The 21,431-nt window shown below is 39.0% G+C and overlaps 1 protein-coding gene across 1 annotated transcript; it reads right to left on the bottom strand.

Moving 5' to 3' along the window:
* Nucleotides 1-11: 11 nt before the first annotated feature.
* Nucleotides 12-16,158, bottom strand: LOC120908745 (protein PRRC2B-like; the record flags this gene model as incomplete). The annotated part of the gene is made up of 5 exons (XM_040320074.1): nt 15,988-16,158; nt 14,959-15,160; nt 720-917; nt 326-640; nt 12-260 (listed from the first exon to the last, which is right to left on the bottom strand). Coding segments are annotated over exons 3-5 (654 nt in total), but the record flags the coding sequence as incomplete, so codon positions are not given.
* Between the last annotated feature and the right edge of the window lie 5,273 nt (nt 16,159-21,431).

The raw sequence follows: 21,431 nt of genomic DNA, 5'->3' as shown, positions 1-21,431 counted from the left end.
TCTGAACTGGGGGGCAGAGGAGACGATTGAGACGATCCCGCTGTGACCTGACAACTGTTCAAACCACCTAGGAAGTTTCCACCACCATCTAAATCCTCCGTTGCAATACTGGTTCCTTGGCCGCAAGGTGCTTTCAATTGTGAACGAATGTCGGCTTGATGATTGGTTTGAGAAGTTCCGGAATAATGTTCTTGGAATAGTTGAGATTTTGTTGTTCCCCCCCCATACGAACCAGTGCCGTCCAATGAAGGGAACTCGTTCTACATGAAATTGAGAAAATTAAATTATTGTTTTATCAAAAGTATTGCTTAATTATTTGCACTACCGTGTTCCATGATAATTCGCCCGGTTTTGAAATATTAGGAGACGAAGTGTGGCGTTGAGTCGAATTTTTAGAAATAGATAAATTTGGTATTTTGTTGACTTCTTCCGTTGAATGATTTGGACTCTGGCTGACGTATTGTCCTTCGTTAAGTTCGTTAGTCCAGCTGCCAGACTGTTCGCCGGGATTTCCTACTTCTGCTTTTAAAGATGGAAGGTTTGCTGGTGGACGACGGGCCGTGGGAACCTTTCCCAAACTTTGCATGCCATGCTTGCGAGGAGCAGTACTTTTTTGTGTCGATGGCTCAAACGATTCTCCCTGAAATTTTTCAACATTTATTAAACATTTTTTGTACAAACACAATAATATATTTTTGTACATCGTATATTGAACTTACACGGCTGGTTATGTACAGCTTATTAATGTCTAATGCTGCGAATTTGGGTTTGGCATTACGCTCTCCCCTAGATCCCCCCAAGGTGCTCATACTGTCAGTAAATCTTCATCAGCAAAAAAAACTACTTTTTGTTTAGTTGTTTATGTAGGTAGTGTTTACTCTGTTCTGTATTCCGTTGTAGCAAATTACCAGCATCACCTAGAATAGAGGTTAATTTTTAGAATCTGATTCAATGTTGGAATATGTTTTATTATGTTTTTGTTGTAATAAATCAGCGTTTTAACAAGGTTCAAACATGATTTTACCATTATTAGGATTAATAATCCTGCTGCAAAACACAGCAATTGTGGGAGGCAGGCTAGCCCGCTATAGGCTTTTACAACCGAGTCAATTTAAGCTTTTCATCTGCCTGGCAGACCCTTGTGTCCTGTTATACCGTACAGCCAAATATGGCTACTTTTCGAGGTTTTCCTGTTCGTGTGTGTGAATGCGTGTGTGTGTGTGTGTGTGAATGCGTGTGTGTGTGTGTGTGAATGCGTGTGTGTGTGTGTGTGTGTGTGTGTGTGTGTGTGTGTGTGTGTGTGTGTGTGTGTGTGTGTGTGTGTGTGTGTGTGTGTGTGTGTGTGTGTGTGTGTGTGTGTGTGTGTGTGTGAATGTGTGTGAATGCGTGTGTGTGAATGCGTGTGTGTGAATGTGTGTGAATGCGTGTGTGTGAATGCGTGTGTGTATATGTGTGCGTGTGCGTGTGTGTGCGTGTGCGTGTGCGTGTGCTTGTGCGTGTGCGTGTGTATGTGTGTGTGTGTGGCCGACTTCCAAACAATTATATATCGCTTTAAGAGTTTTTTAATGATGAAGTTTAATGATTTAATGAGTTTAATGATCAATAGCAAAAGAGCACCCTCAATTTGGGGCAAGTTTACCACCATATTTCGAATGTAAACATTTTTGTAGCATGCAGCGGTATGGTGTGCATTGCATTGCGATATGGTAAGCAATAATAATGAGCGCATTCCAACCCGGAAAAACATACCAGAAACAAACCATAATGCGATACAGCTGGCGGTCAAAAAGGGTTCATTGGTGACTCAAATCATGTAGAAATACATACACTAGAGCTACAAACGTGAAAATTTCCAATTACAGGGTTTCGAATCATATAATGGAACATTTCAATCACTTGGTGGAATGTTTCAACTGACTAGTGGAACTTTGCAAGCATTCTGTGGAGGTTTACATTCATATAACGGAATTTTTCTAACAGTATTGTATGGAGTGCAATGACACTGTCCAATGTTGCAAGCCGCTGTGGATTTTTGATTTGGGCTTTTGCTCAGCCCTGAAAATGTCACATTGCGAAATGTCAATATGGCGTTTGTTTGTTGCTAGTAGTGATGGGCGTTTCGGAGCGCACCAACGGCTCCGGAGCCGGCTCCGGACTAACGGCTGCGGAGCCGGCTCCAACTTTTTCCCGGAGCCGGCTCCGCTCCGGAGCCTCCTTCGCACCAACGGCTCTGGAGCCGGCTCCGCACCAACGGCTCCGGAGCCGGCTCCACACCAACGGCTCCGGAACCGGCTCTGCTCCGACGGCTCCGGAGCCGACTCCGCACCCACGGCTCCGTAGCCGGCTCCGGACTAACGGCTCTACACGGCTCCGCATCAATGACTGCGGAGCCGGCATCGGGCCCATCGTTCCGGAGCCGGCGACGAAACAACGGCTCCGGACCAACGGCTCCGCACTAACGGTTCAATAGAGACATCATTGTATGATAGCGTACTGAAAAATGAATATATATTCTCGCACGTGTGGAAGCTAACACACGATACGATTGCAGTATTGACATGAATTACGTTGTGTAGCATTCGTTAGTCTCGTCTTTCTTAACAATATTCAAAACTAATCGATTTTTTTTTTTTGATAAATTCTTTTAAACATGACCTACTCCGTTATTTACGGATTTCCTTGATTGAAACTTCATTGAAAAAGTTCTTTTGGTCTCTTGTGTTAAAACCGGCTCCGGAGCCGTTGGTGCGGAGCCGGCTCCGGAGCCGTCGGAGCGGAGCCGTTAGCAGTCCGGAGCCGGCTCCGAAATTGCTTGGAGCCGGTCGGAGCCGGTTCCGGCTTCGGAGCCGTTTTGCCCACCACTAGTTGCTAGTCCTGGCCCAGATGGTATTCCTGCCATCATTCTCATCCGATGCTGTGAGTCCATTGCGCCGATCTTCACCAAAAATTTTAATTTTTCACTGCAACAAGGAGAATTCCCCTCTATTTGGAAGAGCTCATGGATTGTCCCCATATTTTAAAAAAAAAAGGTGACAAGGAAGATGCAGCCAACTATAGAGGCATAACATCACTTAGTGCTGGAGCCAAAGTTTTTGAGAAAGTGATCCAAACAAGTTTACTCACGGCTTCATATCACTATATTAGCCCTCAACACGGTTTCGTTTCAAAGCGGTCGACGATTACTAACTTTGTTGACTTCATATCACAATGTCTCCGTAACATGGATAGATGCGGTTTATATGGATTTAAAGGCTGCTTTTGATAGCATCGATCACAACATCCTTTTAGCCAAGATGAATAAGTTGGGACTTCGGCGAAATTTAATATGCTGGTTAGAATCGTACCTTGTCAATCGATCGTATGCTGTATCTTTCCAACAGTGCCATTCAAGGTCTTTTATTGCATCATCTGGTGTGCCACAAGGTAGCAACCTGGGTCCACTACTGTTCGTACTGTTCATCAACGACCTATCGTATGTCGTACCAGCAGCGAATCATTGTATGTATGCCTTGACATTAAAATCTACATGACGATAAAGAATGACACAGACCACTCCGAGCTACAGCAATACCTTTTCGATTTTCACCAATGGTGCAATCGAAACCGCCTGAGCCTCTGCATTGAAAAATGTCAAGTCACTTCACTCACACAAGCACGAGAAATTAGGAACACCAGCTTCACAGTTAATGGTTTACCAATAGAACGCACTAATGCTATGAAGGATCTCGGAGACATACTTGATTCAAAGCTGTCATTTGACCAGCAAATGGAGGAGATGATTACTCGAGGTAATCAATTGCTTGGCATGTTGTTTCGGATAACAAGAGATTTCAAAGACCCAGTCTGCATCAAAGCGTTATAATGCGGTATTATCCGCCCGGTACTCGAATACGCCTGTGTTGTCTGGAAGCCCTCAACCCAAAGACTTTCTGAGAGAATGGAATCAATACAGCGTCGCTTATTACGCAACACGCTTGTTACCTTGGCAACCTGGCAGTCAGTTACCACCTTATGAAACGCGACTTCAGCTTCTCGGACTGCAACCGCTCCACATCAGACGCCGTACCGCGCAATAACTGTTTGTGGCTGGTTTACTGCAAAGTAACATCGACTGTCCATCTCTGCTCCAGCAGTTAAACTTTTACGCGCCTGTTGTTCAGCTTCGTTCTCATGCGTTACTTGCCCTAAACCGTAGTCGAACTGGATGTGGATCTAGAGACCCCCCCCCATCATCTCGATGATTAGGGTGTTTAACGAAGTTCGTAATTTGTTTGATTTTGGAACCTCAGTGCAATCCTTTAAAAACTGCCTTAGAAACGAATTATTAAGTTAATGTTTCTACTTATTTAAAACTAATATTAGACTTAAGAACATTCACACGGATCCATAGTTATCCATTGAACGAGAAATAAACAATTAAACAATTTACTTTGTATCGAAACCGGCTCACAAGCATCAGCACAGTGTATTCCAAGCAAAATTAATTAAATTCGAAAAAAACAAAAAATTGTTATATTATACTTGGACCCGTATAGGATGACGGGTATTGATAAAATCATGGACTGTAACAATTACATATGAGAATAAACAAAAAATGGTTAAATTATACTTGGACCAATATAGGATGACACATATTGCTAAAACCATGGACCTCAACATCCAAACTGTTTCTCAGATTGTAAAGAAATATGTGAAAGACGGCGAGATTAACATTAATTTAAACAACAAGGGAAGTGCCCACAATAACATACTTACAGGATAGCAGCTACAAACCTTAAAAAGATGGATGGATGAAGATTGTTCTATGAGTCTAAAGAAAATAACCCAAGAATCTGCAGAAGAGTTTGGCGTTCATGTGCGTATTTCTACAATTAGAAATTATCTTTCCCATTTCAACTACACATTAAAAAGGGTGCAGCTTCTACCTGAGCGTCCAAAAGCTCCGGACAACGTAAGAAGTAAGAAAAGAGTATGCGCTACGTTTTATGGACTGGCAAGCGGAACTCAATGACGCCAATTTCATGTTCGTTGATAAAGTCCTCCTCAACGTTTCTTTGCGATGCAAAGTGGTTGGTCAGATGCCGGAAAACCTGCCTCTTATATAGTGTCTTCTATTAGGAGCTCGAATATAACAATTTGCTGTTGTATGACCAGAAATGGCATCTTAGCCTACGAATCAAACGACGGAGCATTCAATCAAACTCTATTTCAGTTTTTACGAAAAAATAAAGAAGGTTTAACATTAACATTACAGATCCTATATTTTTTATGGACAATGTTGCCTTCCACAAAACCAACACTGTCAAACAATTTGCGGAGGAAAATAACATTCGATTAGGATACCTTCCACCATATTCCCCTTTTTTCAATCCAATTGAGAATTTATTTTCGAAATGGAAGGATATTGTTCAACGCGCTCGCCAGATAAATGAACAGAATTAGTGAAGGCTATAAAAGAAGGTGCCGAACTGGTTACACGACAGGATTGCGACGGATTTTATAGAAACATGTTAAAATATGCAAGAAGATGTTGCGATGAAGAAGAGATTGTAGATGGTTAATTTGCTAAAAAAGGAGGATTAATTAACCTTGATAGTTTAAGAATCTATTGTAGACAAACAGAATCCGAACTGTCATGTGTAGGCTTTAAAAATGGCGTCAAATGACACGTATGTACATACCTTTGCATTTATACAAATGTCAAAAAGATGTGAACTGTCAAAAATAATAAAGAAGTTAATTCACGCTGAACTGTTAACTGAAAAACACGTGAATCTGTGTCTGCCGTCCGTACGTCCTTACGTCCTTATGTCCCTAAGTTCAGCTCGCCTCCTACACTATGAATTTTTATAGTCAAGTAGTTTATTTCAAGCGAAACTCACGTTTTAGTGAGTTGAAGAAATGCTTAAGGTGGCACACTTTCCCTAAATTCCGCTATATGTACCAACGCATACACAACACACAATCAGCTGATGACAGAAGGCACGGGTTGGAACGCAAGCAAGGAGGTTTTATGAGACCAGGTGATGGAATACAGAGCAATTTGACAAACAACTAGGCATGGGACAATTGTGCGAGACCTATGCCGCACACTCATACGCAGTTCATTATAGTGTGCGGTTGATCGCCGCACGCAAAAAAGTGAACGGGTAGGTCTTCCGCACGTATACAGATTTAACAGAAATGTGCTCCGAACAAGATGCAAGATAACTGTCGGTGTCATAGACTGAACGAAAAAAAACATTCGTTTTGGGACGGCAAAATTTGTCACACACAATGACACAAGAAGATCGATCGCACTTTGAGCGAGAAAGAATGCACATATTGCTGGCGTGGTCGGATTGATCAATCGCACACAGCCGCACAAAAAGAACTCTTGTCGCACACTGCCGCACGCACGTTTGGTTAGTTCAGTCGCACAAAAAGAACTTGTTAAGAGCACAGCAACATAAAAGAGAAAGCTTGTAGATTTTACTAGTTTAGATCAGCTTTGATTACAAATCAACGTAAATATATACAGTCTGTTCTCGAGCTACGTTTTCTAAGTTCTTGTGAGCTATCAGTACAATTGGCTCAAAGGATTCTCAAATGCAAGATAGATGACTGTTTTGCCAAAATTTGAGAACTTCTTAAAACCCAGAAATTTTAAAAATTTATGAGTGAATTGTAATACACAAATGGCTTAATGTAAAAAGCTAGTTGCCTAGTTAGGCATAAACCGCGTATCTCGGACTGACTGTATTTATAATTAAAAATGCAGCCTTAAATGCAGCAACTTTCTATAGCTTGCATGAAGATTTCGATAAAATTGAACATGATATTTAAAAAAAGGTAGTTAGCACCAAATGAGCGACTGACTTACCGCACGCGTTCAGTTCATCATACTGAACGAACTACATCGCACGCGTTCACTGAAAAGAATCAAATTGCTCAAGCCTACAAACAACCTCTTGACGTGCGGGTTCTCAATCCAGCAAGAGTCCCCATGTCAAATCCCATACATCTTTCAAATCCGTATAATTTTTTTTGTTGTATTTTTAATATATTCAACGAAACAAACGGTTGATTCGGATGAGAAAAATCTTTATAATGATTATCTTATTTACGTTAAGTGGTAAATGAAGGAAGTTTCAATAATCGCGTACTAAAACTTGGAAGAAGTGACACGCGAGATCTGCAATGGCTTCAGGTGGGTTTTTCCACCACCTGGTCTCATATAACATCCTTGAGCGCAAGTAAGAAAAGGCAACGAAGAGAAGCAGGGAGAGGAAGAGAGTAAAATAGGTGCCAATATTTTTGAATTTTTTGGCCGTTTTTTGCTCCGCCGTCTGAAATAGTCTTCCCATTCCCTTAACAGAGGGCGTTAGGCACCTAAAATCTGCTACTAATGCGCTGGCCAGAGCAGTTTTTACAAATTCCAGTTTACAAATTCTGGCGTAGTTTTTTGCGTCGGCCTTGACAACTACGCAGAAAACTGCTCGATTTTGCACAACGGGTTAATTTACAGTTCAAAATAATTCAAAAAAGAAATCTGTACTCAGACACCAATATTTACGATTTATAATACTTAATCGTCAACTAATAGTATTTTGGGTAAAACTAGGTTTACTGCTGGGCCACCTAGTTATCCATTAAAAACAACTACTTCTCATTTTTTATCTCACACTGTAATCTAGTTTATGGAGAGAGACTGGAATGATTTTACGAGATATTTGTTTTGTTCTCTCTCTTTACCTCTATAATTTATTCTTTGTCCTCTCTGTTGATGTTCTTGCATTTCATTCCGTTGTTGCTTCCTCCTGTTCGATTCCTGTATTAATCCCTATCAGAATCGACTCTCCTTAGGAATTAAATCTTGTGACTCCTTTGCAACTCAATACGGAATTGAATCTTGGTACACCTTTGAAACTCTTTACGGAATTGATCTTTCTTCTTTACTGCAATTCAGAGCGGTATTAAATCTTTGCGGAATTGTATCTTTGCGGGAATGAATGACATTCCTAATTCCTTGCGGATTTAACGCTTTATGAGCCATAGCTATCATATATGGCCAGTTATGTTTCCTTGGGTGTCATTGCAATTATATATGATAGGAAGATTTAACAAACTTAAAATGTTAACTGCTTAAAAAAAAGCAGTTCACCTCAAAGAACCTGTCGCGACGGACGAAGCTGGGACTATATAGTACCTATATAGTCCCGGTACTCACATACGCCTCTGAGACATGGACACTGTCCAAATCTGAAGAACCCCTCTTAGCCGCGTTCGAGAGGAAGATGCTCAGAAGGATACTTGGCCCCGTATGTGTAGAAGGACAATAGAGGAGCCGCTATAATGACGAGCTATACGAGATGTACGGCGACCTCACTGTCGTGCAGCGTATCAAGCTCGCCAGGCTCCGGTTGGCTGGCCATGTTGTGCGCATGGAAACGGACGACCCAGCCCGTAAAGTCTTTTTAGGCCGTCTACAAGGACAGAGGAGGCGTGGTAGGCCCTAATTGAGGTGGCAAGATAGCGTGGAGGCGTCCGCCATTAAGGCCGGGATAACGGACTGGCAGACGAAGGCGCGGTTTCGGACACTCCTGAGGCAGGCCAAGACCGCAAAACGGTTGTAGTGCCGGATAATACAATACATAATACAAATCTTAACATCTTGTAACAGATTGGGCGTATTACAGGGTTTTTCAATTGAGTTTAGACTAGCAGCATATTTTGTTTAATTAATCGCAATAGATTCTTGACCAGCATTCTCTACTTTTGAATACGTGCAATGGATTACTGACTAGGAGCATTTGATTTCAGCAGCCCTTTGTCTGACATCTTGGGAGCGTTGTTTTTAACACCCGGTGTGACAGATCGACTGGAATATTTGGTAAAAGTAAGGCTCAGCCCTCTACGTTACGCTAGCGTTACGCGTAACGCCTGTTTATCACAAACCCAAGCAACATTTTTGAACGCCTGTTTTAACCGCAAATTGATAGATATTAATGTCTAATAATCTAAACCTTATGAATTTTCAGCAATCTTTCATAAGGTTTAGATTCATTGATAATTCATTAGAATAAAAAAGTTATTATATGACTTATACCTTACTACGTTTGATATCCATTAGTGTTATAGCAACTTTAAAAATATTGCTTAGCCACCTATGGGTAAAATTATGGTATTAAAATCATAATCAATGTGTAAATGTAATTATTAACCTAAAAAATGTAAATGCATTTATTGACCTGTATCATTGTCCTAATAAGAGTGTTTTTCAACTAAATGCAATTATGATTTAAAATGGCCACAAACATAGATTTCAATAATTTAAATTTAATAAAAATTAAATAAAATAAATTAAATTAAATAAATAATTTTTTTTTAAATATTTAGCTTAAATAAATAAATTTTACATATTTTTTATGTTCTACTTATTGGGAATGTTACTCCAATTTAAAGCTTCAAGGGTTTTTTAGATTTTTTCTTGAATATTTCTCATAAACTATATATATTACTTGTGTTTTAGAATGTAATGTCCTAGATGTTGGTTAATCTTAAAGGATTTTTTTTTATTTGTATCGCAATTGAAAATATTCTTTAATAAAATAATGTACTCTGGTCGGTCGCATGAATGCTGCTTGGGAATATTTCAAGGCATGTAACGCTTCTCCTGGGTAACGTAGAGAGCTGAGCCTTACTTTTACCCTCCAGGTTAGAATTTGCCAAAATACTAACCTGTTCCGTGGTCCTTCACAAAAATGTAAAGGCCACGTCGTCAGCAAAACCAATGATGTCCGCTCGTAGTCCTTCGAGCGGCAAGCGGAGTAGGTCGTCGGACATGACGTTCCACAGTGTTGGTCCTAGAACCAGGCCCTGAGGAACGCCAGCAGATACAGTCCTCGACACTATTCCTTCATCCGTATCGTAGTGGAGCGTTCGGCCAACAAAATAGTTCCGCAGCAATGCCTGCAAATAAGGCGGAGTGTTTTTACGCTGCAGAGCTTGGCCGATGGTTGTCCAGTTTGTCGAATTAAAGGCATTCCGGACGTCCACAGTTACCACCACATAGAAGCGATCCCCCTTTCGCTTCTTGTCCAGAGCCCGAGTGATGACATTCACGGTCGAACGCCCTTTACGGAAACCGTATTGGGCGTCCGATTGTCCCCCGTTGGACTGCAGGTGGATGTCAACCTCCGCTGAAGCAACCGCTCCAAAATTTTGCTCAACACACTCAGCATCGATGTATGTACCACCTTACACAGTTCATAAGCACTAATTTAAGTACATTCATGTAAGATCTTTAAAATCCCGATGGATTAATGAATAAATATAAATATAGATATAAACTTATTTTCGATTTAAAATACTTTTTAAACTAATATTGGCCTTAACGATTTATTATTCATGTTTAACCTATTCAGTGTTTTGTATGAGTGCGACTCGGGCAGTGCTATTGTTCTCCGTATCGATTTAATCGTCGCGTGAGAGAGTGGTAGGGAAATAATACAATGATAATTACTTCTTCTATTTGGCGTAACCTCCTACGCGGACATGCCGTCCTATACAGTCCTAATGAAAATGACACATTTTGTAAATCATCTTTTATGTTAAGCAATGGTTTGCAGCACGCTCTTAAATCGGATATCTTTCGGTTCTGCTCCGGGGTTAGGGCCGTGTATGTGCTCCATCTCCAGATTTTATCGCACTTGCTGTTCGCAAACAGTTTTTCGATCGGTCCCCGAAATACACGGTTAACCGTAGAGTTGGCAACCAAATTTACACACGTAAGTTCGCAACCGGCATACCCGGGTATTCCACATGTTTTGATGCAAAAAAATAACGATTTTCGTAGGTAAACAATGCTTTCTATATTTTAATGCTGTAAGCAAGTAATGCCGACCATATATTCTCTTCTATTTCATTAATTCATTAAGTTTTTTCATTTTATTATAAAAATAACGGTCAAATTCAAATTTGGAATCGCTTGAATTTGACTCGAAAATAAGCAGAATACGAAAAGAGGAAGAAGAGAAACGTCATTCTCCATACAAAATGTATGGAATTCCCGGGTATGCTGGTTGCCAACTTACGTAGGAAAGTTAAAAAAATTCAAAATAAAATACTTACAGACTGTTTAAATTACAGCACCAAAAAATCAGAAATTAAAATTTGGGAGGCTACGGAAAATTTCAGGTCAATAAAAGCAATGAATCAAAAGTTATTGCAGTTCGAAGTTGAAAAAAAGATACCCGGGTATCGGTTGCCAACTTAAAGGTTAATGGGAACCGAAAACGGCCGCAAAAAACAACATATCCCGAATTTCCACAGAAGTCAAATCTCGTGATTTCTACCCAAAATATCAATTTTTGTATAATGTTGCAAGTAGGGGATGATTTCAGCCTATTAATTTATTATTTAATATGATTATGACTAAATATAATTGTTTTATATCCTTTCAAATGATTTTTAACATTCGATCAAAAGGGAAATTACTTAGCATTTTACAATTGATGTGTCAGAAATCAGTACAATTTGCTTAAAGAACTGAGGTGCCGAGAATCTCGAGGACTACCTGTATTTAAATGATTTTAATAGTTTAACGCGTTCGGCAAAGTCCGGCACGCGGGCCAAATGCGGCTCGCCGCAACATTAAATCCAGCCCGCGAAAGGATTTGACTGATTTTGAAAGATGGGAAGAAACGATTCGTACACAAATTATTGAAGATCTTTTATTATATCATATTAAACCATCGTACTTTTTCAACTTTTAATTAAAGTACTATGGAATGACGGACCGTTCAGTATGTTCGAACTCGAAGTCAATATCAATAACTTTTGCATGAAAAAATATGCCGTTTTCGGCTGGCTGTAGAAAAAAACTAGGAAAGATAATTTCTTTACATTTACATCTGTTGAAAGGGAATTATTTCAAATTACTTGCACAAATAAGTTCAAGACTTTGCGAATTGCCTTTCGTCAGTTATTGGGAATTGTCACCATGGTGGGCGAAGACATGTATGATTTATGTTCTATCTTCGATTTTCATCAATTCCTATTAAGTTTTCGCTACAAAATTGTTAGAGTACAGTTTTTGCATCACGTTGGTGTAGAAAAAAATCGATAGGACCCAGGTGACGGATGTTGGACCAGTTTGCGGACTAGGGTGTTATATCGAAATTCTGTCGAAATTCACCTGAAATGATTGCATTGCGCTCAAAGTGCAATAAACGTTTTGTTAGTGCGGATTAAGATAAACCCATGCAAAATCGACAATTGTTGTCCACTTTTTAATGTAACCGTCATGTAATATTAACATTATTTTAACACCACAATAAGACTATCGAAATGAAGGTCGCATACGAGATTTTATGATTTATATTTTTCTATACAGCGCCTACCACAACTATATGGACAGTTGTTTTTCACGATTTGCGGAAAATCCATAAGAGATAGATAAAAACAGTGAAGGCAGTGGTGAAGTGGGTGGTTGGAGGAAAAAAATATCGGACTAGGATTACATTCCTTAACTATGTATGTAACAACAGCAAATATTTAGATTCTGCTAAAAAATCGTTGTTGAGCTTTTTGTGTCGCTTTTGTTTGATCTGATCAGGTTTGAACCGTTGTTCACAAAATTGAAAAGGTTCTCATGGCGATTTCAAAATAATTTTTGAAAAACTTTTTACATACTTTGGTTTGCATTTTCAAAACAATCATTACATTCGAAAAAAATATTTTTTGATAATTACTCTTATAAAACTTTTAAAACCTTAAAATAAGTTATAAGAACAATTTTAAAAAATCATTCAAAAATGTATTTCTTTAAAACCTTTGTAGAATATGTTATTTATATTTTTGAATGATTTTTAAATACGTTAGTTAGCACATAAAACCTGTTTTTCGAAGTGTCTTTATAGCTATGGTACGACCATAAATTTGTTTTTTCGTCGTAAGTTGTGTAAAAATGTGTTTAAAAAATTTGAAAAAATATACAAAGTTGTGAAATAGCATTCTGCACAACTATTACATTCACTGTTTTTATCTATCTCTTATGAATTTTTCGCAAATCGCGAAAAACAACTGTCCATATAGTTGTGGTAGGCGATGTATTAAAAAAAATAAATAGGTATTATCAATTTTGAACCACACTTGGATGACACAATTATAGGAAAACAGCAATAATACCAATCGCATTGCTTGATATCATTAACCAATTATTTTGTTTCTAAAATTATATAATGTAATAATTAAATCACAAGAATAGAAAAAACGCTTTCTTCTGACCCGCGGCTTTAGATCATATACTAAATTTGGCCCTTTGTCTCAAAAGTTTGCCGAACGCTGGTTTAACGGTTATGAAAAATTACACCTGTTTCCAGCTACGTTCGAATCACGTGTCGTTTGCATCGAATCGCAAACCGCCTGCTTGGAATCGCATGCCACTATGATCAAATGCGTGTATCTACGGTTGAATCGCGTGCCAATACGGTTAAATCCCGTTCCACTATGGTAGAATAGCGTTCCAGTATGGACGAATCGTGTGCCACTACAATTGGATTTCTGAAAGGTGGCTTTCAGAAATCTAATGGTAGCGGCACACGATTCGATCATAATGGCACACGATTCGACCGTAGTGGTATGCGATAGTGATGGGCGTTTCAGAACGCACCAATGGCTCCGGAGCCGGCTTCTACTTTTTCCCGGAGCCGGCTCCGCACCAACGGCTCCAGAACCGGCTCCGCTCCGACGGCTCTGGAGCCGGCTCCGTTCTGGAGCCGGCTCCGTGGGAGCGGAGCCGGCTCCGGAGCCGTGGAAGCGGAGCCGGTTCCGGAGTCAAGGGAGCGGAGCGTTTCGGAAATTGTCGTTTTTTCGAAATTGTCTGGAGCCGGTCGGAGCCGTTTTGCCCATCACTAGTATGCGATTCATCCGTACTGGCATGCTGCGATTCAACCGTAGATGCACGCATTCGATCGTAGTGGTATGCGATTCGAAGCAGGCGGTTTGCGATTTTATGCAAACGGCACGAGATTCAAACATAGCTGGAAACAGGTGAGTGAGGTTGTTCCTATAAAACGCCACACAATTAGTTTGACGGATAAAACCAGATGCGGCGTCCGACGAAACCGGAACACAATTGAATTGTTTTTTTGGTTTCGTACGACTTCGACTGTTTTCGATTTTTTGCGGTGTTCAACGTGCTGTGTGCACTCTCGCATTGAGAAATGGATAAGAAACTGATACACTTGCAACACTTCCCTAAACAGAACATACATAACGGGAAAATTCCGTTACAATTATGTTCCTACCTTGTGAGACAGTACAGAACTGGAACAAGGGATCACTAAAAGAACCAAATATCACTTGCTTTAACAAAGCGCTACTATCATTTTAATTGAGGACAAAGAGAGTAGCACATCAATATCGATTTGCTGCTTCCCTTCCTATAGTGCTGGGATTTGTTCTTAGCGAATGCAGTGAATGTTTCACAAGTTGTCACAAGTATATAAGCTGCCATACCGAAAGATCAGAAAAAGGTTCAATGTTTTGAACTTACTAATCGGTTTCAGAACGGTCACAACGACCGAAAAGGATGGATCAGACGGATAGATTGGAAGTCAGAACTATCGAAATGGTCAGAACACACAAAAAAGAAACTATTAGTACTTCGATTCAGTTGAATTTCTCAACATCGCGAACTGCCGTTGTAGTAAAATGCTATCTGTATTCCCGTGTGTCCCGTAAAAGTGATGAAAGTTTTTTTAAAGAGTTAAAAGCAAACCAACTGTTTAAACAAGCTAAAATTTTACTTTGATAGGAAAACGTAATGTTAAACACCGTATCATTTTCAAAACATTAAATCGCTTTCGTTTTCATCGATCAACCAAATATATAAAGCATATTTCCATCCGTTTATCCATTTATTTGCATATTGCATCGTTTTGTGACACCTAGTAAGAGCAAATGTTTACTCACCTTCACAGTTGTCGCCGCAAAGTAATGTCTATTACAAATGGTATGTTGATTATAGAATCCTTTCCTGGAATACTTCACTCCTTAAGAGGGATTTCATCAGGCAGATTTAATTCGCTACTGGTCTTGAGTTGCTTTTCAAGAACTACTGAAGTGGCACAATGCCACGAAAGTATGCATCCAACAGTAACCTGATTGAATTTAACTGTTAATTTAGAGAAAGAAAAAAACTTTAGACAACAATTCCATTGATATGATAGGTTCTCAATAAAGTACAACATATTCGTGAAATAGTTTTGACCGCTGAGAGATTTTGTTGATCAATTGTGATTTATTTCATTATCATTTCAATCGATCCTCTACCTGTTTCCTGTGGGCTATTCGATATCCATAAAACCCAATAAATTCATCAAATGTCCCACCAATACATATGTAATCCGTATTTTATACGTTCCATGTAATTACATTTTGACAGTGTTGGTAAACTCGATTGTCCATAAAATACATATTCTGCGTATTTTCTTTTGCATTCAACGTCGCACATTAGTGCGAAATTGTTTATACGAAATAACTGTTTAATTAAATGATTCAGATGAATTTAATTCGTTATTATTATAATACGTTACATTTTACCCATTTTTCTACTTGTCAACTTCAACTCACACATTTAAAAACGCCGACGAACCCTGAACATAAAATAATTTATCTCTCAGTGTGTGAATTAACACGAGCACAAAAGCTTTCATGGTCGTTCATTTTACTTGCTATCAACTTTTGGGACTTTCTGCCAGTTAGATGTTGATAATGGTTGAACTTTTATCAATTAATACAAAGATATTCAGAGTCACAAAATATAGTGATGTAACTAGTTCACACAAAATAAACCACAAAAAATCGAAATCATTTGAAATGTACAAAAATTACATATTCGTCGAATAAAAACCACCCGCGAAAGCAGTTTGCAACATTTACAATTATAACCATTTCTCTAAACACTTTGGCACTAAGAATACAGATTTTATGGAAACTTACTTCATCAACGAAGTAAAATATCACGAATGTCCAAATAAACAGAGATAAACAGGTAGAACAAGACTTTTCACGCTAATAATTTTCAGTTGAACACGCTTTATTCACCATTTTCTGTCGAAGAACAGATCTCACAATTTCTAAAATGGCGTTGATACAGCCATGGCCACATTCCCCATTGCGTTTGACAACTAAAACTTCCCTTCATCAAGATGTGTATAACTTAAGCCCCCGCTAAACATTGCGAGGGTTGCGAGCATTATCATCTGCTCGAATTCTTACCCCAGGACTCCAACAGCATAAAAGCATAAGGCTGGAAATAGACAAACCGAGATCATCGCGGTACCGCGAAAATCGCGTATGACTTGAGCTGTCAATTATGTTATAAAATCTGACAAATAGCCGAGATAATCGCGGTTCGTGTATGGAACCATCCGAGATCTGGTGACGATTGAATGTGCCAAGAAGAAATATTTTTCTATCAATTTGCGAATCAAATTATTTATTTCACATAGTTTATGCAAAATAAAATACAAAACTCATTTCTCGACACGAGTTTTCTCACAAATCCGCCAGAAAAAGTAAAAATAATCGGTTCGCGCTGCCGCTGCAATACCGAAGTTGGGTATCTCTGCGAAACAGCAGGCGCGATTGGAGGCGCGGAAGATTTGACAGCTCTACTGTTATACAACTGCTATAAACAAGGCGCGAATTTCGCGGTATCGCGACGATCTCGGTTCGTCTATTTCCAGCCTAAGAGAGCGGTACTTGTTCCGACGCAATGCGTTGCGATTTTGCCAAAATGTATGGGATTTGACAGACGCATGCGTTAACGACGCACGACGCAGCGTCAAAGTAGAAAAATTTCTATTTCGACGCACGTCGTGATGCGTCTGTCAAAATGGTTTAACCATATCGGGTGAAAATCGATATTTTTCCACGTTAAATTGTTTCGAGCGCAGTTTTGTGTGTAATTGGACTTCTAAATAATTTTATTAACAAAACAAAATAAATGTAGAGAAAGTAATTTCGTAATTGCTGCAAAACAGGTGTGTGTGTGGGTCAGTATGCAATACGCAATAAAAATGCGAAAACATGCTTTGCACTGTTTTGAGCAGAACTGGAAATGATTTTACAGTTGTAATTTAACATTATAATCACATCAGAACCTATAAATAAGAGGCATTATTGCTGTTTGTTGATGTTTTTTTTAGTAAAATGTGTTGACATATCCATGCAGAACGCAGCGAACAGATACCAACGTGCGTCATGCAATGCGTTGCGATACGCTGCGTCGAAACAAGTACCAAGCCCTAACTAGAGGGAAGAAAATAGTGTCATTCGATTCTGGAATCTATCCATCAAACAGGGTTTGACAAATAGATGCCAGTCGGAAAAACGGAATTCGGAATGCTCATTTTCGATTTGCACCCGAGTAGATTTTTTCTGCCAACGTCGATAAAGCGTATTTAATTTTCTGATGATGATGTACAAAAACATGAAAAGAGCCCTTTCCTTTTATCGTACGCTCCGAAGTTCGTATTTACGGTGGTGGCAACGCTTTTTCGCATGCGATTTTATTGGACGGCCTGTCAAATTTTTATATGGGATTTGACAGATAACGTCGGACGACGAAATCGCACGTCCGACGTTATCTGTCAAATCCAATAGAAATCTCGTCCGATAAAATCGCATGCGAAAAAGCGTTGCCACCGCCCTTAGTTCGTATGCTGAAATTTCAGACTGTCAGCTGTTTGCATTGTATAGCAATTTTCGAGCAGCTATCAAAGTGGGTATAATAAACAGATGGGCTTATCCCAAGGTGTATGAAATTAGAAGGCTAATTTTTATCTCTTCTGGTCAAGGTGGATTTAAAAATATCAGGTGGTGGAACAAAGTGAGTGCATATATCAGGTGGGCTTAGGGCGGTGGCAACGATTTTTCGCATGCCGTTTTATCGGACAGCCTGTCAAATTTTTATATGGGATTTGACCAAGGTGGAATGTATTTAGAAGGTTGATTTTTACCCCTTTTGCTGGGCGACATTGTGGGGGACATCTGTCACTCTCTGCATACAAATTTCATTACCCCGCACCCAAGGTGGATTAAAAATATCAGGTGGTGGATTAGGGCCTTTGGGGGGTCGCCCTAGTTGAGGGACTTTACGTCATTTTAGAACCGTTGACCATTGGTTTCCGCACACAAAGCTTAGCAAATAGAACAGATTTCTTTGTTATTATGTGCATTTTTGTGTGTCTATTGGTTTTATCGAAAAAACGTAATATATTAACAAAAGATTTGATGATTTGTTTATGCACGAAATTTAAAATCATGCTAGCATGAGTTCTAATCTAAAGTAAATTGTCCATGCGGCTCGTAGATAATGAGGAATTAATGTAAATTAATGTAAAAATTGAAAAAAAAAAATGATTTCTTAATTTTTATCATCAAAAATGTCGAAAACACAATGAATTATGGAATAAATTCACAGAATAACACAAAATAACACACTTTAATGTATGTTTCAATGTTAAATAAGCACTCACAAAGTCCAAAATATATTTTTAAAGAATAATTATTCGAAAAAATGGGGTAGATAAATTATATGAACAAATTTAATTAATGTAAACAAAGTTTGAATCCTGGGGACCTTACGTCAAGTGACGAATTGTCAAAATGCACTAGAGTCCACCACCTGATATTTTTAAATCCACCTTGCCCCGCACCAGCCCTCCCCGATTTTTATACCGGAGCCCCCGGAAGAGATGTGTCAAGTCGAGAAAGGTCATTTTGCTCTGAACAACTCCACCTTGTCATTTATAACACCTTGGATTTGACCGATACTCTACCCGCAAATTTCCGTTAAATGCCTTCTAATCGCCTTGTAATCGCCGGCGAATTGAAAGCGATCAGCAGTGGATTTAGCAGTAATTAAATGCCTTTGAAATATATCAATGAAAAATTTCGCTTTTAATTTGAAATTTGAAATTGCAACTGTCAAAAGAAAACCTTACAAGCGTCTTCAGCACTACTGCACTGTTGTAGTGTTCCCTGATATGAGCGTGAGATTCGATAGCACGATTTACGTGTTATGTTCTCTTGCGTTAAGCTCTGAGCTATTTCACTTTATTAAAGATGGGCTGCATTATTCGGTTGTTAAAGACCAACCCGTTGAAAGGGGTTATTATATCAAACTCATTTCGATAACTCTAATAAAAGGAGAAATGAGATACGTATTTCTCCCATCCTGATAATGAAGGGTGAACATAGTGTAATTATTATGTTTTTTAAAGGTACTGTTTTAATTTTGCTTCATATAAATTTTATTTATATTAATTATAGCAAGAAAAAAAAATTAAAAAAAAAAAACACAGAAAAAAATTATAAAAATCAGGATTTGAACACACGCTTTCTCGGTTCGGAACCAAAAGCGTTGTTACTGCTCTATTTGGCAGTTACAATAGTAAGGGCGCATAACCAGTATATAAACAAGCTAAGATGGCGGCAAGCTATCTGTTCTCGTAGAATCGAAATGTTAAAAATTTCAAAGAGAACCCGTTACAGCCATGAAAGTTTCGGTTGAAATCATTATTCGCCTTCTAAGGCGAGTAAGGCCTTAAATGCCTTCTGAATGCCTTCGAAGCCGTTTAATGCTGGTAGGGTCGACGAAATCGCACGTCCGCGAAACGCGAAATCGCACGTCCGACGTTATCTGTCAAATCCCATATAAATCTCGTCCGATAAAATTGCATCCGATTAGTGTTGCCACCGCCCTTATGGTGGTCTTTCTCACTAAGGCAAGTGTCTGTGCTCCATCGCATGCGATTTTATCGCACGTGCTGTCAAACGCTTTTTCGTATCATATTGCGATTATTAGCATGATTTTAATAATATAACGATTATGATAAATTAAGTTGAGATTGTTCCTACAAAACACCACACATTTAGTTTAACAAATAAAATCGGATGCGGGGTCCGACGAAATAAAAAAAATTGATTCCGTCGTACGACGAAATCGCACGTCTGACGTTATCTGTCAAATTCCATATAAAATTTTGACAGGCCTTCCGATAAAATCGCATCCGATGGAGCACAGACACGGGCATTAGCGTTTGGCATGTAGCCATTTTGAGATTCAGTTTGACAACAGTCGTCGATATTTGTTTACAGGCAGCAGCTGCATTATAACGTGTAAAATGCTGATTTATGGAGTGTGGATGCAATATACAAATTTTTAGTTCTAAACAAATGTAAACAAAAAAAAATTTATCATATCCAAATATCAGCAACATTCCCCTACCAGCAATGAGAATGAAAAAGTGTGTGAGCGTTTCTACATACACCGAGAATGCAGCTGAGAAAATAACTGACAGCATGCTTTCACAGCGTCTGACAGCATTTTCGGTGAGAGAATTCTCCTCGGCATGCAAAAGAACGATGGAGCTGAGAAAAAGTTGAATTGGCAGTTTATAGCGATCGATCAATTATAGTTTGCATTTTTGCCGTCTAATAATCGTAGATATATTATTAAAAAGTAAAAGAAACTTTTTTGACTTCATTTTAGCGATTAAAATGGATTTTTTCAACATCATTTGAAAAGTCTCATCTCGGCGCTTTTCAGAGCTTCTACACACACCAGCGTTAGAAACCGGTTGTCAATTCTCTCACAGCCATCTCTCAGCTGCATTCTCGGTGTATGCAGAAACGCTCTGTGACTTTCTGGCGAGGGGCATGTAGAAGCAGGTGGAGACGGTTGGAAATACGCGGAATTACGCGGAGGCGCGAGCGTGTTTTGGTTTTTACACAGCTTTGCACTTACACAGTTACACATGTGTAAATGTGTGCGTTCGCTTTCAGCCTGCGCGCTCAGTTTGGTTTTTCTCGCAGCGGCTTGCTGCCCAAGCGAAATTTTTCGGGGATAATGAACACAAACTCATGCCATCTCTTTCTATTCATTAGCCCTACTCTCTCACACGCATCGATGAACTTTTACACATCTCTTTGTTCATTTAAAGGGTTTAAAACTGATAGATAAAGATTCATGTTCATGAAGTAGTTATGGTCAAATGGTAAGGGTGTAATATTTGTACCATGGTCGACCTGAGTTCAATTCCATTTTCATTGATGAGTTAAAGTTTTCTTTTATTTTTAAAACATCCAGCTCCAATAACTTCAGATCCCTTTACCCATTGTTAGAAATGTGTGTTCAACAGTCAATCTGTTATTTTTATTGTTTTATTTATTTCTTTTAATTCATTTAGTAACAGTACCCCTTCATACAAAACTAACAAATAGCACGATAATGAATAATAATATGGTGGCGCAACTGGCAAAGTGGTTCGAAGTAGAACTAGCGATGTGGTTGGTAGCATCAAGGATGAAGCATGAGCATGAATTGGAATGTGAGGGAAGGGAATGAATCCGAATGTTCATTTCTATTTTTAGCT

The sequence above is a fragment of the Anopheles arabiensis genome, chromosome 2 (assembly GCF_016920715.1).
Source record: "Anopheles arabiensis isolate DONGOLA chromosome 2, AaraD3, whole genome shotgun sequence".
Classification (NCBI taxonomy): Eukaryota; Metazoa; Arthropoda; class Insecta; order Diptera; family Culicidae; genus Anopheles; species Anopheles arabiensis.
Note: the sequence above shows the minus strand (reverse complement) of the source record. Positions and strands in the feature narration are given on the sequence as shown.